This window comes from Dreissena polymorpha, chromosome 13, assembly GCF_020536995.1.
Source record: "Dreissena polymorpha isolate Duluth1 chromosome 13, UMN_Dpol_1.0, whole genome shotgun sequence".
In the NCBI taxonomy this organism is placed as follows: domain Eukaryota; kingdom Metazoa; phylum Mollusca; class Bivalvia; order Myida; family Dreissenidae; genus Dreissena; species Dreissena polymorpha.
Window position 1 is genome coordinate 8,162,069 of NC_068367.1, and position 23,470 is coordinate 8,185,538.

The following is a 23,470-nucleotide window of genomic DNA, read 5'->3' on the forward strand; positions in this document are numbered from 1 at the left end:
CAATAACATTTAAGGTCACAAATATGAACTTGAATTGACAATTAGGAAAGTTTGATCTCAATTTTTTTATTTTTTAACATTTTTACATTCAAGGTCACGGTGACCTTGACCTTAAAATGACCAGTGGTCATCTACTAGTTCTGGCCAACCTTCATATCAAGTTTGAAGACTCTAGGTCTAAGCATACCAAAGTATTAACAACTTTAACATATTTACATCCAAGGTCACAGTGACCTCGACCTTCAAATGAATGACCTTGAAATGACCAGTGGTCATCTAAGTGTGCTTGCAAACCTTTACGTCAAGTTTGAGATTCTAGGTCCAAGCATACCAAAGTTATAACAATTTTAACATTTTAACATTGAAGGTCACAGTGACCTTGACCTTCAAATGAATGACATTGAAATGAGCAGTGGTGATCTTCTAGTACTGGCCAACCTTTATGTCAAGTTTGAAGACTCTAGGTACAAGCATACCAAAGTTATAACATGGAATAAGAACTTTAACATTTTTACCTACCAAAGTTATAAGAACTTTAACATTTTTACATTCAAGGTCACAGTGACCTTGACCTTAGAATGAATGACCTTGAAATGACCAGTGGTCATCTAAGTGTGCTTGCAAACCTTCATGTCAAGTTTGAAGACTCTATGTCCAAGCATACCAAAGTTATAACAATTTTAACATTTTAACATTTAAGGTCACAGTGACCTTGACCTTCAAATGAATGACATTGAAATGACCAGTGGTCATCTTCTAGTACTGGCCAATCTTTATTTCAAGTTTGAAGACTCTAGGTACAAGCATACCAAAGTTATAACATGAAATAAGAACTTTAACATTTTTACATTCAAGGTCACAGTGACCTTGACCTTCAAATGAATGACCTTGAAATGTCCAGTGGTTACTTACTTGTGCTGGCCAACCTTCATGTCAAGTTTCAAGACTCTAGGTCCAAGCATACCAAAGTTATAACAACTTTAACATTTTTACATTCAAGGTCACAGTGACCTTGACCTTCAAATGAATGACCTTGAAATGACCAGTGGTTACTAACTAGTTATGGCCAACCTTCATGTCAAGTTTCAAGACTCTAGGTCCAAGCATACCAAAGTTATAACAACTTTAACATTTTTTATATTGAAGGTCACAGTGACCTTGACCTTCAAATGAATGACCTTGAAATGACCAGTGGTCATCTGTTAATCCTGGCCAACCTTCATGTCAAGTTTGAAGACTCTAGGTCCAAGCATACCAAAGTTATACCATGAAATAAGAACTTTAACATTTTCGAGCACGCCGCCCGCCCGCCCCCCCCCGCCCCCCCGCCCGCCCGCCCGACAACATCAATCTATAAGCCGAGATTTTTTCGAAAAAAATCCGGCTAATAAAATGACGATCAATTAGATTGTCATACGGAACGTTAAAATCATTATTGCACACAATGGCAAATGATAAACAATCTGTCAACGCTTTGCACGATCTCGTAACACATTAGAAGAACATGCTTTGCACGTTCTAGCAATGTATTAGAAGAGCACGTGGTCGTTCGCGCCTGAAAACACCCAGCATGGTAGAAATAAACCATTGTTCGATAAAAACAAGCATGGCTTACCTTTTACAAATGAAACAAAATCCATTAAATCCACACAAATTAATCCGAATAAAATAAAAAGATGAATAACACAATTTATCTATTCAAAACCCCAATCAACCAAGTGAAAAACAATATTTTAATTCAGAGCCGTAAAAGACACGTATACACCTGGTTGATCCGGAAAGAATATTGAGGGTTGGTTACCGATTTTTGGCTAGGTTGCATTGCACTATGTTTAACCTGGCCTGTATACGGTATTGAGGTGGCGGATTCCCAGTTAAAATTCCGGATGAGTTATTTCCCCTTGGAAAGTATAAGCATACGATAACAGGTCAGTATTTATGACATTAAAATGGCAGCCTACAATAATGAAAACACAGTTTTGAATATACTTTGAAGACAAATTGGATATACATTTAAAAAATACACTCAACTTCATAATAATGTATAACTTAACAGGAAACAACAAGGGACAAAATTGTCACAAAACCAGGTTTTCAGTTGAAAAAAGTCTGATAAAGGGAGATAAAATGTGTATTGTTAACCCCCTTGTGTAAAATTGACCTTGATTTTAATTAGAAAAAAAAAGTATGATAAAGAGAGACAACTCAAAATCAAAATGTGCATTGTTACTGATTGTTCATAGTTACATAGTTGTTTCAAAATCAATCTATTTTTAGTTGTGGCGATCTTGACCTTGGAGATAGTGACGTCATTCTTTCGCTAATGATGATGAACAAATGTGCCAAAAGATTTTAAAATCTGACAATGAACGACAAAGTTATGGCCCGGACAAGCTCATTTATGGCCATTTTTGACCTTCAAACTTAAATTGTGACCTTGACCTTGGAGATATCGACGTAATTCTTTCACGCAACACACTGTCTAATGATGCCTGCCGACATCGTCAATCTAATAACCAGTTTTTTCCTTCGGAAAACCAGGTTAAAAAAAACCAAATGATACATTTGAAATGAAATACATTTTTAACATGTTGTCTTGTTACAAACAATATTTTGTTTAAAACCTGCCACGCTAAAACGTTTGCAAAAATTAACATTTTAATTACTAGTAAAAATATATTTCCCATATACCTGGTTGCCATGTAATGTGGACATTTGTCTGTTGCCATGAAAATTCTGGGCATTCCGGTTTGGTCGACGAGAACTACCAGTGTCCTCACTAAAAAACAACAAAAAGAAAATTGAAGACAAAAACTCTGGTGAATTATACCCAGACTTGCACATAGCCTATAATCATAATGCACACACATGAAGGCAGGCAGAAATCATCTCCCTGCAACTATTTGGTACGACATAAGCTTCATCAGGCATTTCTATCTGCAGCATTGTTCAGAGGGTTTCCTATCTTTTCAAAATACATTTAAACAAGAACATTCGCATAAATCTTGAATTTATCAAACTAAAATTAGCAGAGCAGCAATTTGTCAGTCCAAATATTAAATATTTTTTACGGATTGCAATGTTGTAATTTTTTTTATGGTATAAGCACTCCCAGGTCCATCCCAGGACCTAGGTTCAAGTCCAAATCTAAGAACTTGCTCAAGTTTTCTCCAAGACATCAAGAACTGGTTCCTTCCATTCAATGGATATATTTAAGTGTCTCTACAATATAAAGAAGTGAAACTCCAGCTGCTGGAGCAGTATTGAATTTTCATTAAAAACAATTAGTTGGTCCTTTATTTAAGGCAAGTGACCGACTGCCCAAACAGTACATAACAGCACAATACAGCACAACACAAACCAACATAAACACAAAATATGAATAAAGCTGGGGTCACCGCCTTGGAACGGTCAATGCAAAGCACTGGGGGTTTAAACCTGGTTATAGAGCGCTCAACCTCACACTTGGCCCAGCAATATTCATAATACATTTAAGTGTAAATAAAATTTAACGTCATAGCATTGTAACTCAAATTAAACAATAATAAAAGGGAATTAAAACGCATTCAATTTAATTACTATTTAATTACTCAATTGCATTGAAGATACAAGAGTAACAGAATTACAACTTTTTGACGAACGATCAAATAAAACTATTAACAATTGTCAACTACATTCCTTCTTTATAGAAAAGATTTGAGAATGTAGAATCATAGAGTTAATATCTCAGATAATCATCGCGCAAATACAGGAAGAAGCAGCAATAATGGGTGTAAAAATTCCATATTACATAGCTTGGTTGTTTATGTGACTGCTAAACAAATTAAACATAATTAAATCAAACAAGAAACGCCTATCAGAGAGAAAATATAAATAAAATGGAACATTATAAACCCAATGACCTATGCATGTAGATTACAACTGGTCTAAGAGAAAAGATGCAACCTAGATTCTATATATTTAAACATATCTTGAGTAGTGTCACACACATGACTCATACCCCGGCTTTTGCGGGGAACACTGGGATTAACATTTGCAATGTTGGATGTAGATGACATTTTGTAAGTCCCCCTTCTTATTTGGGGAACACTGGGATCAACAACATTTCCAATGTAGGATGTAGATGACATTTTGTATGTCCCCCTGCTTTTGTGGGGAACACTGGGATCAACAACATTTGTAATGTTGGATGTAAATGACATTTTGTAAGTCCCCCTGCTAATGTGGGGAACACTGAGATCAACAACATTTGCAATGTTGGATGTAGATGACATATTGTAAGTTCCACTTTAATTGTTTGTGACTCATGAAAGAGGTCCACTGTACAATAATTTATGCAGACAGAACAACCTCCATAACAACTGACCTACTCACTACTGACATTTCAAATAATCCCTCTGCCTTTTGATTGTTTTTTATTTTCATAAACCAATCAAATATACAGTCAACATTGGATATATACCTATCAGATCCACTGGTTCCATCACCACCCCCACCCCCATCTCCAGGCACAGGGGAGTTAACTACGTCACCTTCCGCAGACTGGCGTTGGGTTATTGGAAACCGATTATCTTCCCCTACCAAACCTACAAGGCACTTAGCAGCAATATATGGTGGTTATTTGTAGTTGTGTTTTCTTCTTCTATTAAGAAATTTGACTATCAATAAAAAACAAGAGATGTTTTTGTCAGAAACACAATGCCCCCTACTGCGCCGCTTTGATTTATTTATTTATTTTTATCATTTGGCAGGTACAGATAATTGACATGAAGCCTTATCAGTGAGCGCTCCGCCCACTTAATCACGTGGCTCTGCGGGAAGAAAACCTAGACAAGCTAACACCAAAATGGCTTCTTTGCCTATATACTGCATATAGATTTACGCGATATTCCGGATGATTTTATGGACTTGTTTAACACCATATTACACTTGTAAAGGGGTTGATGCCATTTAGTAATTCTGCAAATGCAAAAAATATACGATTAAAGAGAACATCAGCTATTTATAACGGGTAAATCGGTACATTAAACACGCTCTCAAACGCTTGCGCGCTTACCGAAATCGAACCCGTTATTACGTGTAATGGTGGTATTTGCAATGAATTAACACTTCACCGGTATTTACCCGTGTTATTAACAAAAGTTTTACCGAAACGTTCCCCCCCCCCCCTTCCCGTGTATTTGACACGAAATAGCGCTTTATAACTGGGAATTCGGTGAAGTTTTACGCGCTTTCTGACGCCGGGTGGGTACCTCAATCCCACATGTTATTGCGTATAAAAGTGATATTAATCATATTAAACATTGCTTATGGGACATTTATCAATCACTATAATTTAAAGCGCAAAAACAACACAGTAAGTTTGGACATTGCCTGATATAAAATTAGCGTTGTACGAAATGGAATACGGTCAGGCTATTATAAATTAATAAGGCTACCAATATCAGAAGCTCGCGCAGGTACCGACTTCCCCGAAGTTACCGCATTTATTGGTTAACTAATATCAGTAATAATAACTCTTTTACAATAGCATTTATCGATACGTCTTTATTAAAACAATAACAAAATGGTTTTCTTTTGTTTCCGACACACACAGAAACGCGATTTTTAACGGGGATTTCGTAAAGTTACACGAATTGGGTACCAAAATTCTCAATTATTTTACATGCAAACGTGACATAATATATACTTAATAATGCTTAGTTATTGCCTATATGACATTTCAAGTTTGTGAAATAAATTAATGTTTTATAAAGGGGATCTTGGTAATTCTTGAAGCTTCCACTCGCTCTTGTCAAGACCGCATTGCCGCGTTGGAAATGGTATAAATTTAATTCATCTAACTTATCTTTCTGGATACCAGATGTCAGAGTTGCATTAACCCTTTTTACACCGTTTTTGCCATATTTCATTTCCGTTTTTTAAAAATGCGATCTAGGCATTCGAGCTCCTAGTGGATTAAAAGCGTTTATTGGTGACACCACATGAGTGCAAATGTGTAGATACCGTTAATAAGATAATATATCACATGTCACCTTCAAATAACATGTATGATGTCAATTAAGTGCATTACTATCAGAGTAATAAAACACAGCATGAATTAGGCTTCATGCTGGGTTTTATTTCTCTTTAAGTAATGCAGATGAACCTCGCTTCTGACCTAGTAACTGATAAAACTATTTAAAAAAAAGTGAAATATTATGTGATAATCAGATCGATAACATAGACTATTTAAATCTGCTAGTATATCCGATAACAAGGGACAAAATTGTCACAAAACCAGGTTTTCATTGTGAAAAAAAAAATCTGATAAAGGGAGAAAACTCAAACTGAACTTTTGAAATGACAAAAAAAAAATTAACCCCCTTTGTAAGTTTTTTTTTTTTAAATCTATTTTTAGTCGTGGCGACCTTGACATTGGAGATATTGACGTGATTCTTTCGTGGGACACACCGTCCCATGATGGTGAACAAATGTGCCAAATGATTTTAAAATCTCACAATGAATGACATAGTTATGGCCAGGACAAGCTCATTTATGGCCATTTTTTACCTTTGAACTCAAAGTGTGACCTTGACCTTGGAGATATCGACGTAATTATTTCGCGCGACACACCGTCCAATGATGGTGAACAAATGTGCCAAATGATTTTAAAATCTGACAATGAACGACATAGTTATGGCCCGGACAAGCTTATTCCGCCAGCCCGCCAGCCAGCCCGCCAGCCAGCCAGCCAGCCAGCCAGCCAGCCAGCCAGCCAGCCCGCCCGCATTCGCCAATCTAATAACCAGTTTTTTCCTTCGGAAAACCTGGTTAAAAGCCTGGTTAAAAATATATTATAATTGTCTTTGACAGTGTTGACGTTCAGTTGTTCGTGGTGACGACCGCATGTATTTATACATCTCTTACACTTCTCAAGATCTCTTTTCGGCTTTGGAAACGATATAAATTAAATGTCACCTACTAAGCTTTCAGGATATTGATTGTCCGAGTTACATAATCCCCATCGACACTGTTTAACTATTTAAATCGTTTTTTTAAGAGGAAAACAAAAGAAACTCGTTGGAATAAAAGTGAACCTAAACATGTAGCTTGTCTAGAAAATGGCGGACAGGTCGTTGCTAACAAGTGCGCCCGATTAATCGATCGCTGATTGGTGGATCAATTCTAGTGGGCGGAACGATCATAGATAAGGCGTCATGTCAATTATCTCCCTTAAAAGCTTATTACTTCCCTTGGATTTTTTTTTTACCTTTGACCTTGAAGGATGACCTTGACCTTTCACCACTCAAAATGTGCAGCCCCATGATATACACATGCCTGCCAAATATCAAGTTGCTATCTAAAGCGACATAAAAGTTATGAGCATTTTTCGAAACCTAAACGCAAAGTGTAACGGACAGACAGACAGACAGACGGTCCAATCACTATATGCCCCCGAAATCACTATATGCCCTCCTTCTGGGGCAAAAAAAAATATTTCAAAAACCTATACAACTTTCCCAATCACCTTTAAAATTTAGTTTTATAAATGACCCTTTGAAATTGAATTCCAACTGGTACTCAACACACATAAGTTAATACCACCAATACAAATGTCTTACGTGTAAAACAAGACAAAAAATGTGTCAGCACACAGACTGGGCATAGTAAAACCTGGTTTCCATAAAGAACAAGTATCGTTGAAAACAATGGATGCTCCCCTTATGAAGGCGCTATTAGTAACTTACCAAAGTGTGACCTTGAGAAAATCTATTATTAGCCTCGGTGACCTTGACCCCAGTGACCTCAAAAGGTAGAGGTCCATGCAAGGTACCTACATGCAGAATATGTAAGAGATCGGTAAGATATTGAAAGCGCTATGAGAAACTGTAACAAAAATGTGACGGAAAGTGTGACGGAAGGAAGTAAGTAAGTAAGGACAAACTGGCAACTATATGCTCCCTGAAAATAAGCACAAGTCTACATTCTGAAATGGTCAAATTTCTGACACTTGCAAACCAATAACTTAAGGTCATCTATGATTGCAAGACGTACAAGTGAAACTTTGCTCAAAGAAAGAGTTTAATGCATATGCGTAAAGTGTCAACCCAGATCAGCCTGTGTAATCTGCACAGGCTCATCATGAATGACATCGCCTTAGCTGGATTTTCGCTAAGGAAAGACTGCATAGGCTAATCTGGGACAAGACTTTATGCACGTGCATTAAACCCTGTTTTCAAAGAGCAAGATACTCAAGTGTTTACACTACCTGGTCTAGATGTGCCCTGTTGCCAGGCCTGACCGGCTGCCTCATGTCTCATTCCCTGAGCCTGTGAACAGAAACAGTAATGTGGAAACACGGTCTTTTCAGATTACTTAGAACTTTATTATATGGGTTTCATGGTGTGGAAATTCAAAGTCATTATTATTAAATCGCTTGTACAAGTCTGTTTTCTGAAAAGATCTAACATTCAAGTCTAATGAGATTTTTTAATCTCTCCATAATAATTTAATATATTTATCCAAAAGTCTGCTGACTGCAAGATGTCAACATTATACATAACTCTAATGCAACCGTACATGCCTGCCACTGTGACATTGTGGCATGTAGCTAGCACTGATTAATATATCACCTCTTGATTTATAGCCAAAACTTCACAAACTTCTTCAAACACATGATAAGAAGATTAGTTACGTTGTAATAAGACACTTCCCATAAATAATCACAGTTTTCTGAATGGCTATTGGATAAACAATAAAATGAAAGTCGATTGGTAAAATTTAAGGGCCAACATAAAGATGCATGTCTTCAGTCATAAGTCACTGTTCCCACTTATGCAACCTGTCATATATATGAGCCTCGCTTTGGGAAAACAGGGTTTAATGCCTGTGTGTAGTGCCTTTCAAGATTAGCCAGTGCAGTCAGCACAGGCTATTCAAGGACAACACTTTACATCTTAACTTGATTTTTACTAAGAAGAGACTTCTGTTAAAGGAAATATGCCATACAAGTGGAAAGTGTTGTCCCTAATTAGCCTGTGTGGTTTGCACAGGCTAATTTGGGGCAGCGCTGTATGCAAATGCATACAGCCCCATTCTTCCAGAAAACAGCTCTTATGTTTTACCTTTCTGGCCTGTTCTAGCTCGTCCTCTGTGTCTACTTCACTGCCACTTCCACTACCACCTACAGCATATACAGGATTCACAGGGTATCAACTCTCAAATTACATAACTAAGTAAAAGTAAAAAGCTAACAACAAATCTCACACAGATTGTGCACAAGCTTCATACATTTCTAGACAATTAACATTTTGACCTTAATACATGTGAGAATCTGAGTTTGCAAATGTGAAATTGTATAGCATTTTCAAAAACAAACAAGGGACAAAATTGTCATAAAACCAGGTTTCCAACTCAAATTGTGACCTTGACCATGGAGATATTGATGTAATTCTATCGCGCGACACACCATCAAATGATGGTAAAAACAACCGTGCCAAATGATTTTAAAATCTAACAATGAACGACATAGTTATGGCCCGGAAAAGCTTGTTCCGCCCGCCCGCCCACCTGCCGCCGACATTCGCCAATTTAATAACCAGTTTTTTCCTTCATAAAACCTGGTTAAAAAAGATCCATATCACCATACTTTAATTTTTTTAGTGAGCTAAAGCTATTAATTAACATTTCACTTATTTAAGTGTTGTTTTTCAAACACAAAATAAACAAGAGGGCCAAGATGGCCCTAGTTCGCTCACCTAAGAGGAGTCGGTTCATTCAATCTTTACCTAATGTCAAATTTGACCTAGATATTGACCAGACAAACATCCTGGTCAAGTTTCATCATTATTGAACCAAAACTCTGGTGTAGGGAGTGTTTTTGTAAGATTTGAAATGGTGACCTATCATCAAACTTGACAGATCTTTCAGCAACTTTGATAAAGAATGCTTGAGAAATGTGAATGCTAGAGTGTTTACAAACCAAATATGGACAGACGGGCAGCGGACAAAGACCAGCCCTAAAACCTCACCTGAGCAATCAGGTAAGTTAAAAAGTGTGTTTCACCGATCTGAGCCATTTTCCAACTTGTACAAGAAATCAATAAAACCAATGTATTGACTAAGTTTCACGATGATTAGGCAAGATATGTGACTTCCATAGTGTTCAATCACAAGGTTTCTCTCTATATAGTCACATAAGGAAAACTGCCCACCCCCCTGGCAGCCATGTTTATTGACCCATGGGGACCATTTGCAAACTCATCTGAGAGATATATAAAACCAATCTTTTCACCACATTTCATGATGATTGGGCAAAAAATGTGACTTCTAGAGTGTTCACAAGCTTTTTTTTACTATATAAATATAAGAAAACTGCCCCCCCAACAGTCATGTTATTCAACTGACCGGAACCATTTTCCAACTCAACTCTCGTATCAAGGAAACCAATGTTCTGACAAAATTTCATGAAAATTGGACAAAAATGTGACTTCTAGAGTGTTCACATGTTTTCACTATATACATATAGAGAAAAATGCCCAGCCCACTGGCGGCAATGTTTTTTTACTGGTCTGGACCATTTTCAAACTCGTCCGAGAAATCAATCAAACTAATGTTTTGACCAACTTTCATGATAATTGGGCAAAAATTGTGACTTCCAGAGTGTTTACAAGGTTTCTCTATAGCCAAATAAGGAAAACTGCCCCGCCCACTGGCGGCCATGTTTTTCAACGGACCGGAACCACTTTTGAATTCAACCAACATATCATTCAGACAAACATTTTGACAAAGTTACTTGAAGATTGGGCATGAAATGTGACTTCTACAGTGTTTACAAGTTTTTTCTTTTTTTTTACCTAGTTTTTGACCCGGCACGACCCAGTTTCGAACTCGACCGAGATTTCATTGGGACAAAGCTTCTGACCAAGTTTCATGAAGATCAGAAATAAATGTGGCCTCTAGAGTGTTTACTTCCAAATGTTAACAGACGGACGGACGGACAGACGAACGGACGACGGACAAAGACATGTCACAAAAGCTCGACTGAGCAATAAGGTGAGCTAAAAAGATTCTTGTTCATTAAATCAGTTGCATAATTTTATGGGCACATAACCCTGGAACATATTATAAGCCCTACACAAAAGTGATGTTATTTAATATCAAGAGATGTGTTTGTCAGAAACACAATGACCCCTATTGCGCCGCTTTGAAGCCATAAATTTGACCTTTTACCTTGAAGGATGACTTTGACCTTGTGCAAAATGTGCAGCTCCATGAGATTAACATGCATGTCAAATATCAAGTTGCTATCTTCAATAATGCAAGTTATTGCAAAACTTTAACCAAGGTTATAGTTTTGGGACACAAACAATGAATGAATGAATGAATGATAGACAGACAGGCCAAAAACAATATGCTCCCGATCGTTCGATCCAGGAGCATAAAAAAACTGCTACAATTTTTTTTTTTGATGCACAGACAACTGTTAACAACATTTAGCACACATGGACTTAACTATCAAAATTTGCCAAAGTTCAAGGTCATATAACTATCGAAAGAGTATTGTGACATACAGAAATATAACATCTTGCATGTCAACACAGTATAAACAATATTTTTAAACGCTTCATGTTAATACAAAGAAATCTGAGATCCTTTAACAGTCAACAACAAAATACATATTTACAATGAGGTAAGTATCCAAAATATGCCTAAGTTCAACAGCGCCCTCACACTACTTTGGGTGAAGGGGTCCGCAGCCCTAAGGAGGGGGAATTTTCGCGGCGTTTCCCTTTTCGGGGGATTTTTTTACTTACTCTCTCATTATTACATTTGTAGATATTTGCACTATATTCATTGTATTTTTCATTATTAAGTATGTTTGCAAAGATATAAATTGAAAAAGAATTGAGATATTATAATCGTGAGACACATCTTTCTATTAACAAAAAAAAAAAAAAAAATTTTTTTGTTTAGGGGGAATTTATCAGGGACTAGTTCCAGATAGAAAACAAGAGCTGTCACAATAGGATGAGTTATGCCCCCTATAAAGGCTTGATAGAAGTTATAAGCTTTTTTTGAAACCTAAACACAGATTTCAAAACCTAAACGCTGACCCTAAGTTTAATGTCAAGGTCACAGGGGTCAAAATTTGTGTGCGTATGGAAAGGCCTTGCCCATATATACATGCATGCCAAATATGAAATTGATATCTGAAGTGACATAGAAGTTATGAGCATTTTTGGAAACCTAAATGCAAAGTGTGACAGACAGACGGACAGACAGACAGTCAGATCACTATATGCCCTCCTTCGGGGGCATAAAAACACATACAGCATGACTGACCAACCAACTAACATATCCACTGAGATGCAGCTGAACATGACTGACCAATCAACTAACACATCCACTGAGATGCTGAACATGACTGACCAACCAACTAACACATCCACTGAGATGCTGAACATGACTGACCAACCAACTAACATATCCACTGAGATGCTGAACATGACTGACCAACCAACTAACACATCCACTGAGATGCTGAACATGACTGACCAACCAACTAACATATCCACCGAGATGCTGAACATGACTGACCAACCAACTAACATATCCACTGAGATGCTGAACATGACTGACCAACCAACTAACATATCCACTTAGATGCAGCTAAACATGACTGACCAACCAACTAACATATCCACTGAGATGCTGAACATGACTGACCAACCAACCAACACATCCACTGAGATGCTGAACATGACTGACCAACCAACTAACACATCCACTGAGATGCTGAACATGACTGACCAACCAACTAACACATCCACTGAGATGCTGAACATGACTGACCAACCAACTAACATATCCACTGAGATGCTGAACATGACTGACCAACCAACTAACACATCCACTGAGATGCTGGACATGACTGACCAACCAACTAACATATCCACTGAGATGCAGCTGAACATGACTGACCAACCAACTAACATATCCACTGAGATGCAGCTGAACATGACTGACCAACCAACTAACATATCCACTGAGATGCTGAACATGACTGACCAACCAACTAACATATCCACTGAGATGCTGAACATGACTGACCAACCAACTAACACATCCACTGAGATGCTGAACATGACTGACCAACCAACTAACACATCCACTGAGATGCTGAACATGACTGACCAACCAACTAACATATCCACTGAGATGCTGAACATGACTGACCAACCAACTAACACATCCACTGAGATGCTGGACATGACTGACCAACCAACTAACATATCCACTGAGATGCAGCTGAACATGACTGACCAACCAACTAACATATCCACTGAGATGCTGAACATGACTGACCAACCAACTAACACATCTACTGAGATGCTGAACATGACTGACCAACCAACTAACACATCCAGATCCACTGAGATGCTGGACATGACTGACCAACCAACTAACACATCCACTGAGATGCTGAACATGACTGACCAACCAACTAACACATCCACTGAGATGCAGCTGAACATGACTGACCAACCAACTAACATATCCACTGAGATGCTGAACATGACTGACCAACCAACTAACATATCCACTGAGATGCTGAACATGACTGACCAACCAACTAACACATCCACTGAGATGCTGAACATGACTGACCAACCAACTAACATATCCACTGAGATGCAGCTGAACATGACTGACCAACCAACTAACACATCCACTGAGATGCTGAACATGACTGACCAACCAACTAACACATCCACTGAGATGCTGAACATGACTGACCAACCAACTAACATATCCACTGAGATGCTGGACATGACTGACCAACCAACTAACACATCCACTGAGATGCAGCTGAACATGACTGACCAACCAACTAACATATCCACTGAGATGCTGGACATGACTGACCAACCAACTAACACATCCACTGAGATGCAGCTGAACATGACTGACCAACCAACTAACATATCCACTGAGATGCAGCTGAACATGACTGACCAACCAACTAACATATCCACTGAGATGCAGCTGAACATGACTGACCAACCAACTAACATATCCACTGAGATGCTGAACATGACTGACCAACCAACTAACATATCCACTGAGATGCTGAACATGACTGACCAACCAACTAACATATCCACTGAGATGCAGCTGAACATGACTGACCAACCAACTAACATATCCACTGAGATGCTGAACATGACTGACCAACCAACTAACACATCCACTGAGATGCTGAACATGACTGACCAACCAACTAACATATCCACTGAGATGCTGAACATGACTGACCAACCAACTAACACATCCACTGAGATGCTGAACATGACTGACCAACCAACTAACATATCCACTGAGATGCTGAACATGACTGACCAACCAACTAACATATCCACTGAGATGCTGAACATGACTGACCAACCAACTAACACATCCACTGAGATGCTGAACATGACTGACCAACCAACTAACACATCCACTGAGATGCTGAACATGACTGACCAACCAACTAACACATCCACTGAGATGCTGAACATGACTGACCAACCAACTAACATATCCACTGAGATGCTGAACATGACTGACCAACCAACTAACATATCCACTGAGATGCTGAACATGACTGACCAACCAACTAACACATCCACTGAGATGCAGCTGAACATGACTGACCAACCAACTAACATATCCACTGAGATGCAGCTGAACATGACTGACCAACCAACTAACATATCCACTGAGATGCAGCTGAACATGACTGACCAACCAACTAACACATCCACTGAGATGCAGCTGAACATGACTGACCAACCAACTAACATATCCACTGAGATGCTGAACATGACTGACCAACCAACTAACACATCCACTGAGATGCAGCTGAACATGACTGACCAACCAACTAACACATCCACTGAGATGCAGCTGAACATGACTGACCAACCAACTAACATATCCACTGAGATGCTGAACATGACTGACCAACCAACTAACACATCCACTGAGATGCTGAACATGACTGACCAACCAACTAACACATCCACTGAGATGCTGAACATGACTGACCAACCAACTAACATATCCACTGAGATGCAGCTGAACATGACTGACCAACCAACTAACATATCCACTGAGATGCTGAACATGACTGACCAACCAACTAACATATCCACTGAGATGCTGAACATGACTGACCAACCAACTAACACATCCACTGAGATGCTGAACATGACTGACCAACCAAGATGTATCTTAAAATGTCAAATCCATCATTATTACCGTCAAAGAGGCTGACTTTGCTCAGGTAGGGGAGCTTCCTCTGAGACTGCTCTTCCCCCGTTGTACCAGGCCGCAGGTAAATGGAGTCCAGCACAATCTCCTCGACTGAATTCACACAAAGAAAAGGATACCCGTTAAGTACTTAGTGTAAACACTTATCTGAAAGGTTAAAGCATTACTTTATAATTGTTTTGAGTTAAATGTTCATGCCATGCATAAAATATTGACAGGTCATCAAAAGGTATTTGTCACAATTTTTAATTTATAGATGAGATTGGTTTTATTTATAAATCAATAAAAACAATAAAGATTAATGAACACTTTTCAATAAAGCTTCAAAATGGCTTAAATCTCTAACATGAAACTTTCTAATTATTTACTAATGGATGTGTGAATGACAAGAGATATTTTGATACAATCATGATAAAACATATTAAATCCATCATTTCTAACTTCCTTCCAAATTTGGAACAAAAAACTTTTTTGCAAGACATTCAAACCTGAGGACCCTACAGCACCAGCAGCCACCTTGTTGTACCTCGCAGCCCTCGGTGTAGAGTTAGTGGGAGTCTTCACCGGGCTGCCCTCGTCACTTTCCCCACCGACACTGCAGTTCATCTCCCCAAAGTCGTCTTCAAGCCCCTGCAGTTCCTCGGCCTCAAACTCAACGTTGTACACGCTCACCTCTCCGTTCTCCCCCTCCTCCCCTATGGTGCCTTGGCCAAACAGGGACTTTCTGATGGCCGCAAGCATTGGGGGATCTGTAACAGGTCAATATGAGTCGCATTCTGAGAAAACTGGGCTTAATGCATGTGCATAATGTGTCGTCCCAGGGACAACACTTTCCGCTTTTATGGTATTTTTAGTTTCAAGTAAGTCCCTCTTTACCGAACATCATTTAGGCGGAAAGTGTCGTCCCTGATTAGCCTGGATATACAGAATAGTTTATTTCCAATTAAGCATATATACAGCTTATCATCATAAACATACATATGCAATGAGAGCATGCATTACAATTAAATACAAAACATATGTCATTTCCAAGAAAGATAGATTTAAAAAGGAATGAAATACAGCATGTTTCAGTGAGAATGTCACATGGATAAGGTGAATTCATAGTGCCCACATTTTGTAAAAACGTAGTCAAATAATTATTTCAAGTATTACACTATTTTAAGCTTATTGACTTTGTGAAAAATATATAACTTATAATGCATATATAAGACATGTTCTCTCATTTTAAACAAAACATGGCTATAAACAAGAGGGCATGAAAGGCCCAAAGTCGCTCACCTGAGATAACAAGATATTATTGGGACAAATCTTCTGACCAAGTTTCACGAAGATCGGAAAATAAATGTGGCCTCTAGAGTATTAACAAGGTTTTACTATAGCCATATAAGGAAAAATGCCCGGCCCCCTGGCAGCCATGTTTTTCAACCAACCGGCATCATTTTTGAACTCGTCCAAGATATTATAGCGGACAGTAAATGTGGCCTCTAGAGTGTTAACAAGATTTTACTATAGCCATATAAGGAAAAATGCCCCGCCCCTTGGAAGCCATTTTTTTCAAGCAAACATAATTATTTTCGAACTCATCCAAGATATCATTGAGACCAATCTTCTGACCAAATTTCATGAAGATTGGACAATAAATCCTGCCTCTAGAGTGTTAACAAGATTTTACTATAGCCTTATATAGACATATACGGAAAAATGCCCTGTCCCTGGTGGCCATGTTTTTAAAGCAACCAAAACCATTTTCGAACTCATCCAAGATATCATTGGGACAAACCTTTTGACCAAGTTTCATGATGATCGGAAAATAAATGTGACCTTTAGAGTGTTAACACGGTTTTACTATAGCCATATAAGGAAAATAGCCCCGCCCCCGTGGTGGCCATGTTTTTCAACCAACCGGCATCATTTTTGAACTCCTTCAAGATATTAATGGGATGAATCTTCTGACCGAGTTTCATGAAGATTGGACAATAAATATGGCCTCTATAGTGTTAACAAGATTTTACTATATCCTTATATAAGGAAAAATGCCCCGCCCCTTGGCGGCCATTTTTGTCAAGCAAACCTAACCATTTTCGAACTCATCCAAGATATCATTAAGACAAATCTTCTTACCATATTTCATCAAGATTGGACAATAAATGTGGCCTCTAGAGTGTTAACAAGGTTTTACTATATATAGCCATTTAAAGAAAAAAGCCCCGCCCCCTGGCAGCCATGTTTTTAAACCAACCGGCATCATTTTCGAACTCGTCCATGAAATTATTGGGATGAATCTTCTGACCAAGTTTCATGAAGAATGGACAATAAATGTGGCCTCTAGAGTGTTAACAAGATTTTAATATAGCCATATACAGCCATATAAGGAAAAATGCCCCGCCCCTTGGCAGCCATGTTTTTCAAGCGAAGGTTACCATTTTTTAACTCATCCAAGATATCAGTGGGACAAATCTTCTGAGCAAGTTTCATGAAGATTGGAAAATAAATGTGGCCTCTAGAGTGTTAACAAGGTTCTACTATAGCCATATAAAGAAAAATACCCCGCCCCCTGGCGGCCATGTTTTTCAACCAACCGGCATCATTTGGCCTCTATAGTGTTAACAAGATTTTACTATAGCCATATAAGGAAAAATGCCCGGCCCCTTGGCAGCCATGTTTTTCAAGCAAACGTAACCATTATCAAACTCATCCAAGATATCATTGAGACCAATCTTCTGACCAAATTTCATGAAGATTGGACAATAAACGTGGCCTCTAGAGAGTTAACAAGTCAAATGTTGAAGACAACGTACGACGGACAAAAGGCGATCACAAAAGCTCACCATGAGCACGTTGTGCTCAGGTGAGCTAAAAAGCAAGTAAATCCTCCTATTGAAAATTAGCAACTTGCAATGACAAAACATGGACTGCCAAATGGGTGTCAGCATCAAATCTGAGATATGGTAAGTATGCATGTATCAGCCAATAGAAGTGTCCTGTCGAAGGGAAAGTAATTAACAAATATTTTAGGCATTTTGAAGCACTCGCTCTTTAAAAGCTCTGGTGTGCAAAAGCAAGGGATTGTAATATTCCATGCAGAAACAACCCACACAACCAGAGGACTTAACAAGCTTTTTTCACATCCAAGTTTAACCCTTCACCACTTAGATACATATGTTGACGAATTTGTAGTCCCTTAGAAAGTTCAATTTTATTAAAGGCCTTTCTTACTAGATTCAAGTTTTAAAGGCTTCATTTTAAACCCCTAAATACTGATGAGCAGCAAACAGCATAAAACCTGAACAGACTGCGAGTTACTCGCAGGCTATTCTGGTTTTATGCTGTTTGCACATATCCAGATTCACTTTGCTTCTGAGTTGGAAAGGGTTAATATCATACAACATAACATGTAACATATAAATTAAAAAATAAAAAAAAAATCTGATAAAGGGAGACAACTACAACTCAAAATGTGCATTCTACTGATTGTTCATCACAGTTACCCCCTTGTTTCAAAATCATCTATTTTTAGTCGTGGCGACCTTGACCTTGAATATATCTACGTAATTCTTTCGAGCGACACACCGTCCAATGATGGTGAACAAATGTGCCAAATGATTTTAAAATCTGACAATGAATACTAAGTTATGGCCCGGACAAGCTCATTTATGGCCATTTTTGACCTTTGAACTCAAAGTGTGACCTTTACCTTGGAGATATAGACATAATTCTTTCAAGCGACACACCGTCCAATGATGCTGAACAAATGTGCCAAATGATATTAAAATCTGACAATGAACAACATAGTTATTGGCCGGACAAGCTTGTTTCGCATGCCTGCCCGCATTTGCAGATCTAATAACCAGGTTTTTCCTTAGGAAAACCTGGTTAATGACATATACAGTCATATGTTTATATATTATATTTTTGTCTTACATTTATAACCTCAGTGACATAGTTAAAACAATCATATTTGAACACTTTCAACATTAACAAACATATTCATATTAAGAGTACATACCATTTTTTGTTGGCACAGCCATGTTTTTTTTCACAGTGTTAATCTGTGATCTTGCAAACGGCTAGTCAGACTTGAAATCTTGACCTGTGGACGAGGATCCATCAAAACGCTGCGATGATCCATCCAATCGCTGGGAGGAGCCTTCTAGCTTGGTGGTCGTCGTTTCGCTTAAATGAGGCGAGTCTTTCCCTTGCCTTGAGGCACTTTCCGATTTTCTAGTGTTTGAGTTGTTCGATACTTGGCTATTGTTGTTGAATGGCACAGGCCTCATATCTTCCACCTTCTTAGTTTCAGAGGCTGAATAAACATTGGGAATAACAATTTTAAAGATAACAATATTTTAATATGAAACAAGAAACCGTCGGAGACGGGTGATGCTCCCCAAATTTTTTTTTGTCACAATATTGCACTATATATTCAGATAAAAGGAAACGTCTTGAGGGGCATAACTTTGGACAAAATAATACGATGGATGGCTTAGCAACTTAAAAATCTCAAAGGGCCATAACTCTCTAAATAAATCATCTAACCAGAACCCACTAATAACATGCGCATCTCCTCAAGGTAGTTAAGCTTCCCATAAAGCTTCATTGAAGGTCACAGTGACCTTGACCTTTGACCTAGTGACCCAACAAGAGATGTGTTTGTCAGAAACACAATGCCCCCTCCTGCGCCGCATCGACATAAAATTTCTATTTATCATTTGGCAGGTATAGAAATCATCTCCCTTTAAAGGTTATTACTTCCCTTGAATTTTGTCTAATCCAACCAGGGGGGTGGGGGGGGAGGGTCTCACAGTCAATTATGACCATGTCAGACATCACTGACAACCAAGGCCTGTGGTTTAAAAGAGGTCATAGCCAGAGTTGATCATGTATCTATGGACATAAGTCCACAGGTATGTAATGAACATCAAAGAAATTATAATTATATCATTTAAAAAAAAACTTTGACAAATCTATCATTTGGGTTATAAATAACTCTGTGAAAAATCATCCGACCAGAACCGCTGATAATATGCACATCTCCTCTTGGTAGTGAAGCTTCCCATTAAGTTTCATTGAATTCCGGTCATTAGTTGCTGAGAAATAGCCAGGACAAGAATTGCACTATATGTACAGTTAATGGAAAATTTCAAAGGGCCATAACTCTATGAAAAATCATCTGACCAGAACTGGCTGATAATATGCACATCTCCTCTTGGTAGTGAAACTTCCCATAAAGTTTAATTGAATTCCGGTCATAAGTTGCTGAGAAATATCCCGGACAAAAATTGTTCATGGACGGACAGACGAAGCGGCGACTATATGCTCCCCCCAAAAAGTTTTTTGGGGGAGCATAAAAAAGTTTTTAAGATGTCAAACATTATTGTTTAATTGTTAAGTATATTAAACAATAGAGCAAAATGAGACTTACCTAAGACCCAAATGAATGTAACTAATTTGATAAGCTTTTGCAATTTTTCAAGAACAATTAAATCATGTGGCAAAGATGTCATAAGAAAGTATTCTGACCTTATTTTTACCCCACCTGACCTTGATTTCAAAATTATCATCAAGATAAATGTTTTAACACAGTTTCGTTTATTTTGGGCAATAATTGTCACCTCTAGGGGTAGATATCAATAAATATAACAAGCAAATTCGTTGAATTGATATCCCCCGCCCATATGCTTCTTGACACAAAAGGGTTATATTAGACACTGAAAAAAGCATTTTTTCAAGATACAAAGGGCCATAACTCTGTAATTAACTGATGGTGTACAATGTCATTTGGCGTGCATCATCCTCTTATCCACATATATACTCATACCAAGTTTCAATGAAATCGCCAAAGCACTTCCAAGATATGGCTCCGGACACAAAAGTGCCTATAATAAAAAGCATTTTTTCAAGATACAAAGGGCCATAACTCTGTTTTTTGAACAGATGGTATACAATGCCATTTGGCGTGCATCATCTTCTTATGCATATATATACTCATACCAAGTTTCTATGAAATCCGCCATACCACTTTCAAGATATGGCTCCAGACACAAAAGTGCCTAAAGTAAAAAGCATTTTTTCAAGATACAAAGGGCCATAACTCTGTTTTTAACAGATGGTGTACAATGCCATTTGGCGTGCATCATCCTCTTATGCATATATATACTCATACCAAGTTTCAATGAAATCGCCAAAGCACTTCCAAGATATGGCTCCGGACACAAAAGTGCCTATAGTAAAAGGCATTTTTTCAAGATACAAAGGGCCATAACTCTGTTTTTAACAGATGGTGTACAATGCCATTTGGCGTGCATCATCCTCTTATGCATGTATATACTCATACAAAGTTTCAATGAAATCCGCCAAAGCACTTCCAAGATATGCCTACGGACACAAAAGTGCCAGATGGACGGATGGACAGCCGGACGGACACACCAAAACAATATCCCTCCGCCTCTGGCGAATGTCGGACGGACGGACGGATAGCCGGACGGACAACGCCAAAACAATATCCCTCCGCCTCTGGCGGGGGATAATTACAAAGGTTCAAGAAATTTTTGCAATAAGTAAGGCCTACAGAGTTTCACAAGCTTTTTATTATTCATTTTGACCCAGTGACCTAGTTTTTGACCCTGTGTGCTCAAATGTTTAAACACAGCCAAGATATCAATGGGACTGTCCCCTAAGAGTATTAAAAAGCTGTGTTTTCAATGTTTACTTATTTTCCTGGTTTTTGATCCCACATGTCCCAGGTTGGAACACAGCAAAGATACCTTTGGAACAAATATTCTCATCAAATTTCATGAGGATTGGGCATTAGCGGTCTAGCGTTTTTTTATATCTCACCTCACCAGGTTTAGACCATTACACCATAGACAAGTTATGTTCAAAACCAGTTTCAGGAAGATTGGGAACTTAATGTAGCCTCTTAAAAATATCACATAACCCTTTTCTGTAGATTGACCTTATCTGTGTCCCACATTACCTAGATTTCAAAATCTTCCAAGATATTAAAATAAATGTTCATACAAAAAGTCATTAAGATTGGGCAATAATTGTCACCTCCAGGGTGTTCACAAGCTTTTACTGTACCTCGAACTAGTGACCTTGTTTCTAACCCAAAATGACCCATTTTCAAACTTAGCCCAAACATCATTTGGAGAAATCTTCTGACCATGTTTCCGAATGAATGGGCAATAAATATGGTCTTTAGAGTGTTCAAAAGCATGTTCAATATTTGTTCCTTACCATCTATTTTTGGAACCAGAAGACCTAGTTTTCCGACTCTGGTGGAATATCATCGCTACAAATATCCTAGCCATTTTCATGATGATTGGGAAATGAATGTGGCCTCCATAGTGATAATAAATTAAACGTTGATTCTGGACAAACTAAAGCTCACCATGAGCAGGTGAGCAAAATAGGTATTGAAATCTTAAATATTGCTTTAAAACTGTTTCAGCAAGTAACCTACTAGTCTTCTCCTTATATTCCTCCATAAGATTTATTCTTGCTTTCTTGTCACTGATGGCGTGTTTGTGCAGGTCAATTCTAGGTGAATCCATCAACAGATGGTTTGATGAGAGATATAAAAAAAACAATGATCCTTTAATTACTGTACAATAATGGATTAATGTGTCAATCATTTAGAAAATTATTATTTCTCAATACTATACAATGTCCATAACTGGTATTGAATTGATAAACAGATTATTGTTTTTTAACAGTTACAGCAGAAGCAAACATATGATGGTTTACCACTGGTTCATATTTACATTACTTTTATGCACAACACTACAGAAATAACTGAATTTGTCCCACTAACAATACAACCTGATGATCGAAGGATTGTGAAAACAGGCTGATGTCATGAGATTCCTGTACCAAGATGTATCTAGAGAACTGTTGATATATGTGTAAACCCTTACCGATATCATCCAAGTTATGAATGCCAAGGGAAGACTTTCCTATCTAGTAGAACTGTTTATGAATTTGTAAACCCTTACCCATATCATCCAAGTTAAAAATGTATAGAAAAGACTTTCCTATCTAGTAGAGCTGTTAATGTGTAAACCCTTACCCATATCATCCAATATAAGAATGCATAGGAAAGACTTTCCTATCTAGTAGAACTGTTGATAAATTTGTAAACCCTTACCCATATCATCCAAGTTAA

At 38.1% G+C, this 23,470-nt stretch overlaps 1 protein-coding gene across 1 annotated transcript in view; it reads right to left on the minus strand.

The window, feature by feature from the left end:
• The window catches only part of LOC127855923 (uncharacterized), a 41,322-nt gene extending 18,421 nt beyond the window's left edge, over window positions 1-22,901 (minus strand). The window contains exons 1-8 of the mRNA XM_052391837.1: window positions 22,769-22,901; window positions 19,310-19,606; window positions 15,789-16,049; window positions 15,289-15,393; window positions 9,108-9,166; window positions 8,252-8,312; window positions 4,463-4,586; window positions 2,692-2,779 (exon numbers count right to left, since the gene is read on the minus strand). Of these exons, the coding sequence (XP_052247797.1) occupies window positions 2,692-2,779; window positions 4,463-4,586; window positions 8,252-8,312; window positions 9,108-9,166; window positions 15,289-15,393; window positions 15,789-16,049; window positions 19,310-19,331 (720 nt within the window). The 5' untranslated portion in view covers window positions 19,332-19,606; window positions 22,769-22,901. The remainder of the gene's footprint in view (window positions 1-2,691; window positions 2,780-4,462; window positions 4,587-8,251; window positions 8,313-9,107; window positions 9,167-15,288; window positions 15,394-15,788; window positions 16,050-19,309; window positions 19,607-22,768) is intronic.
• Window positions 22,902-23,470: the final 569 nt, after the last annotated feature.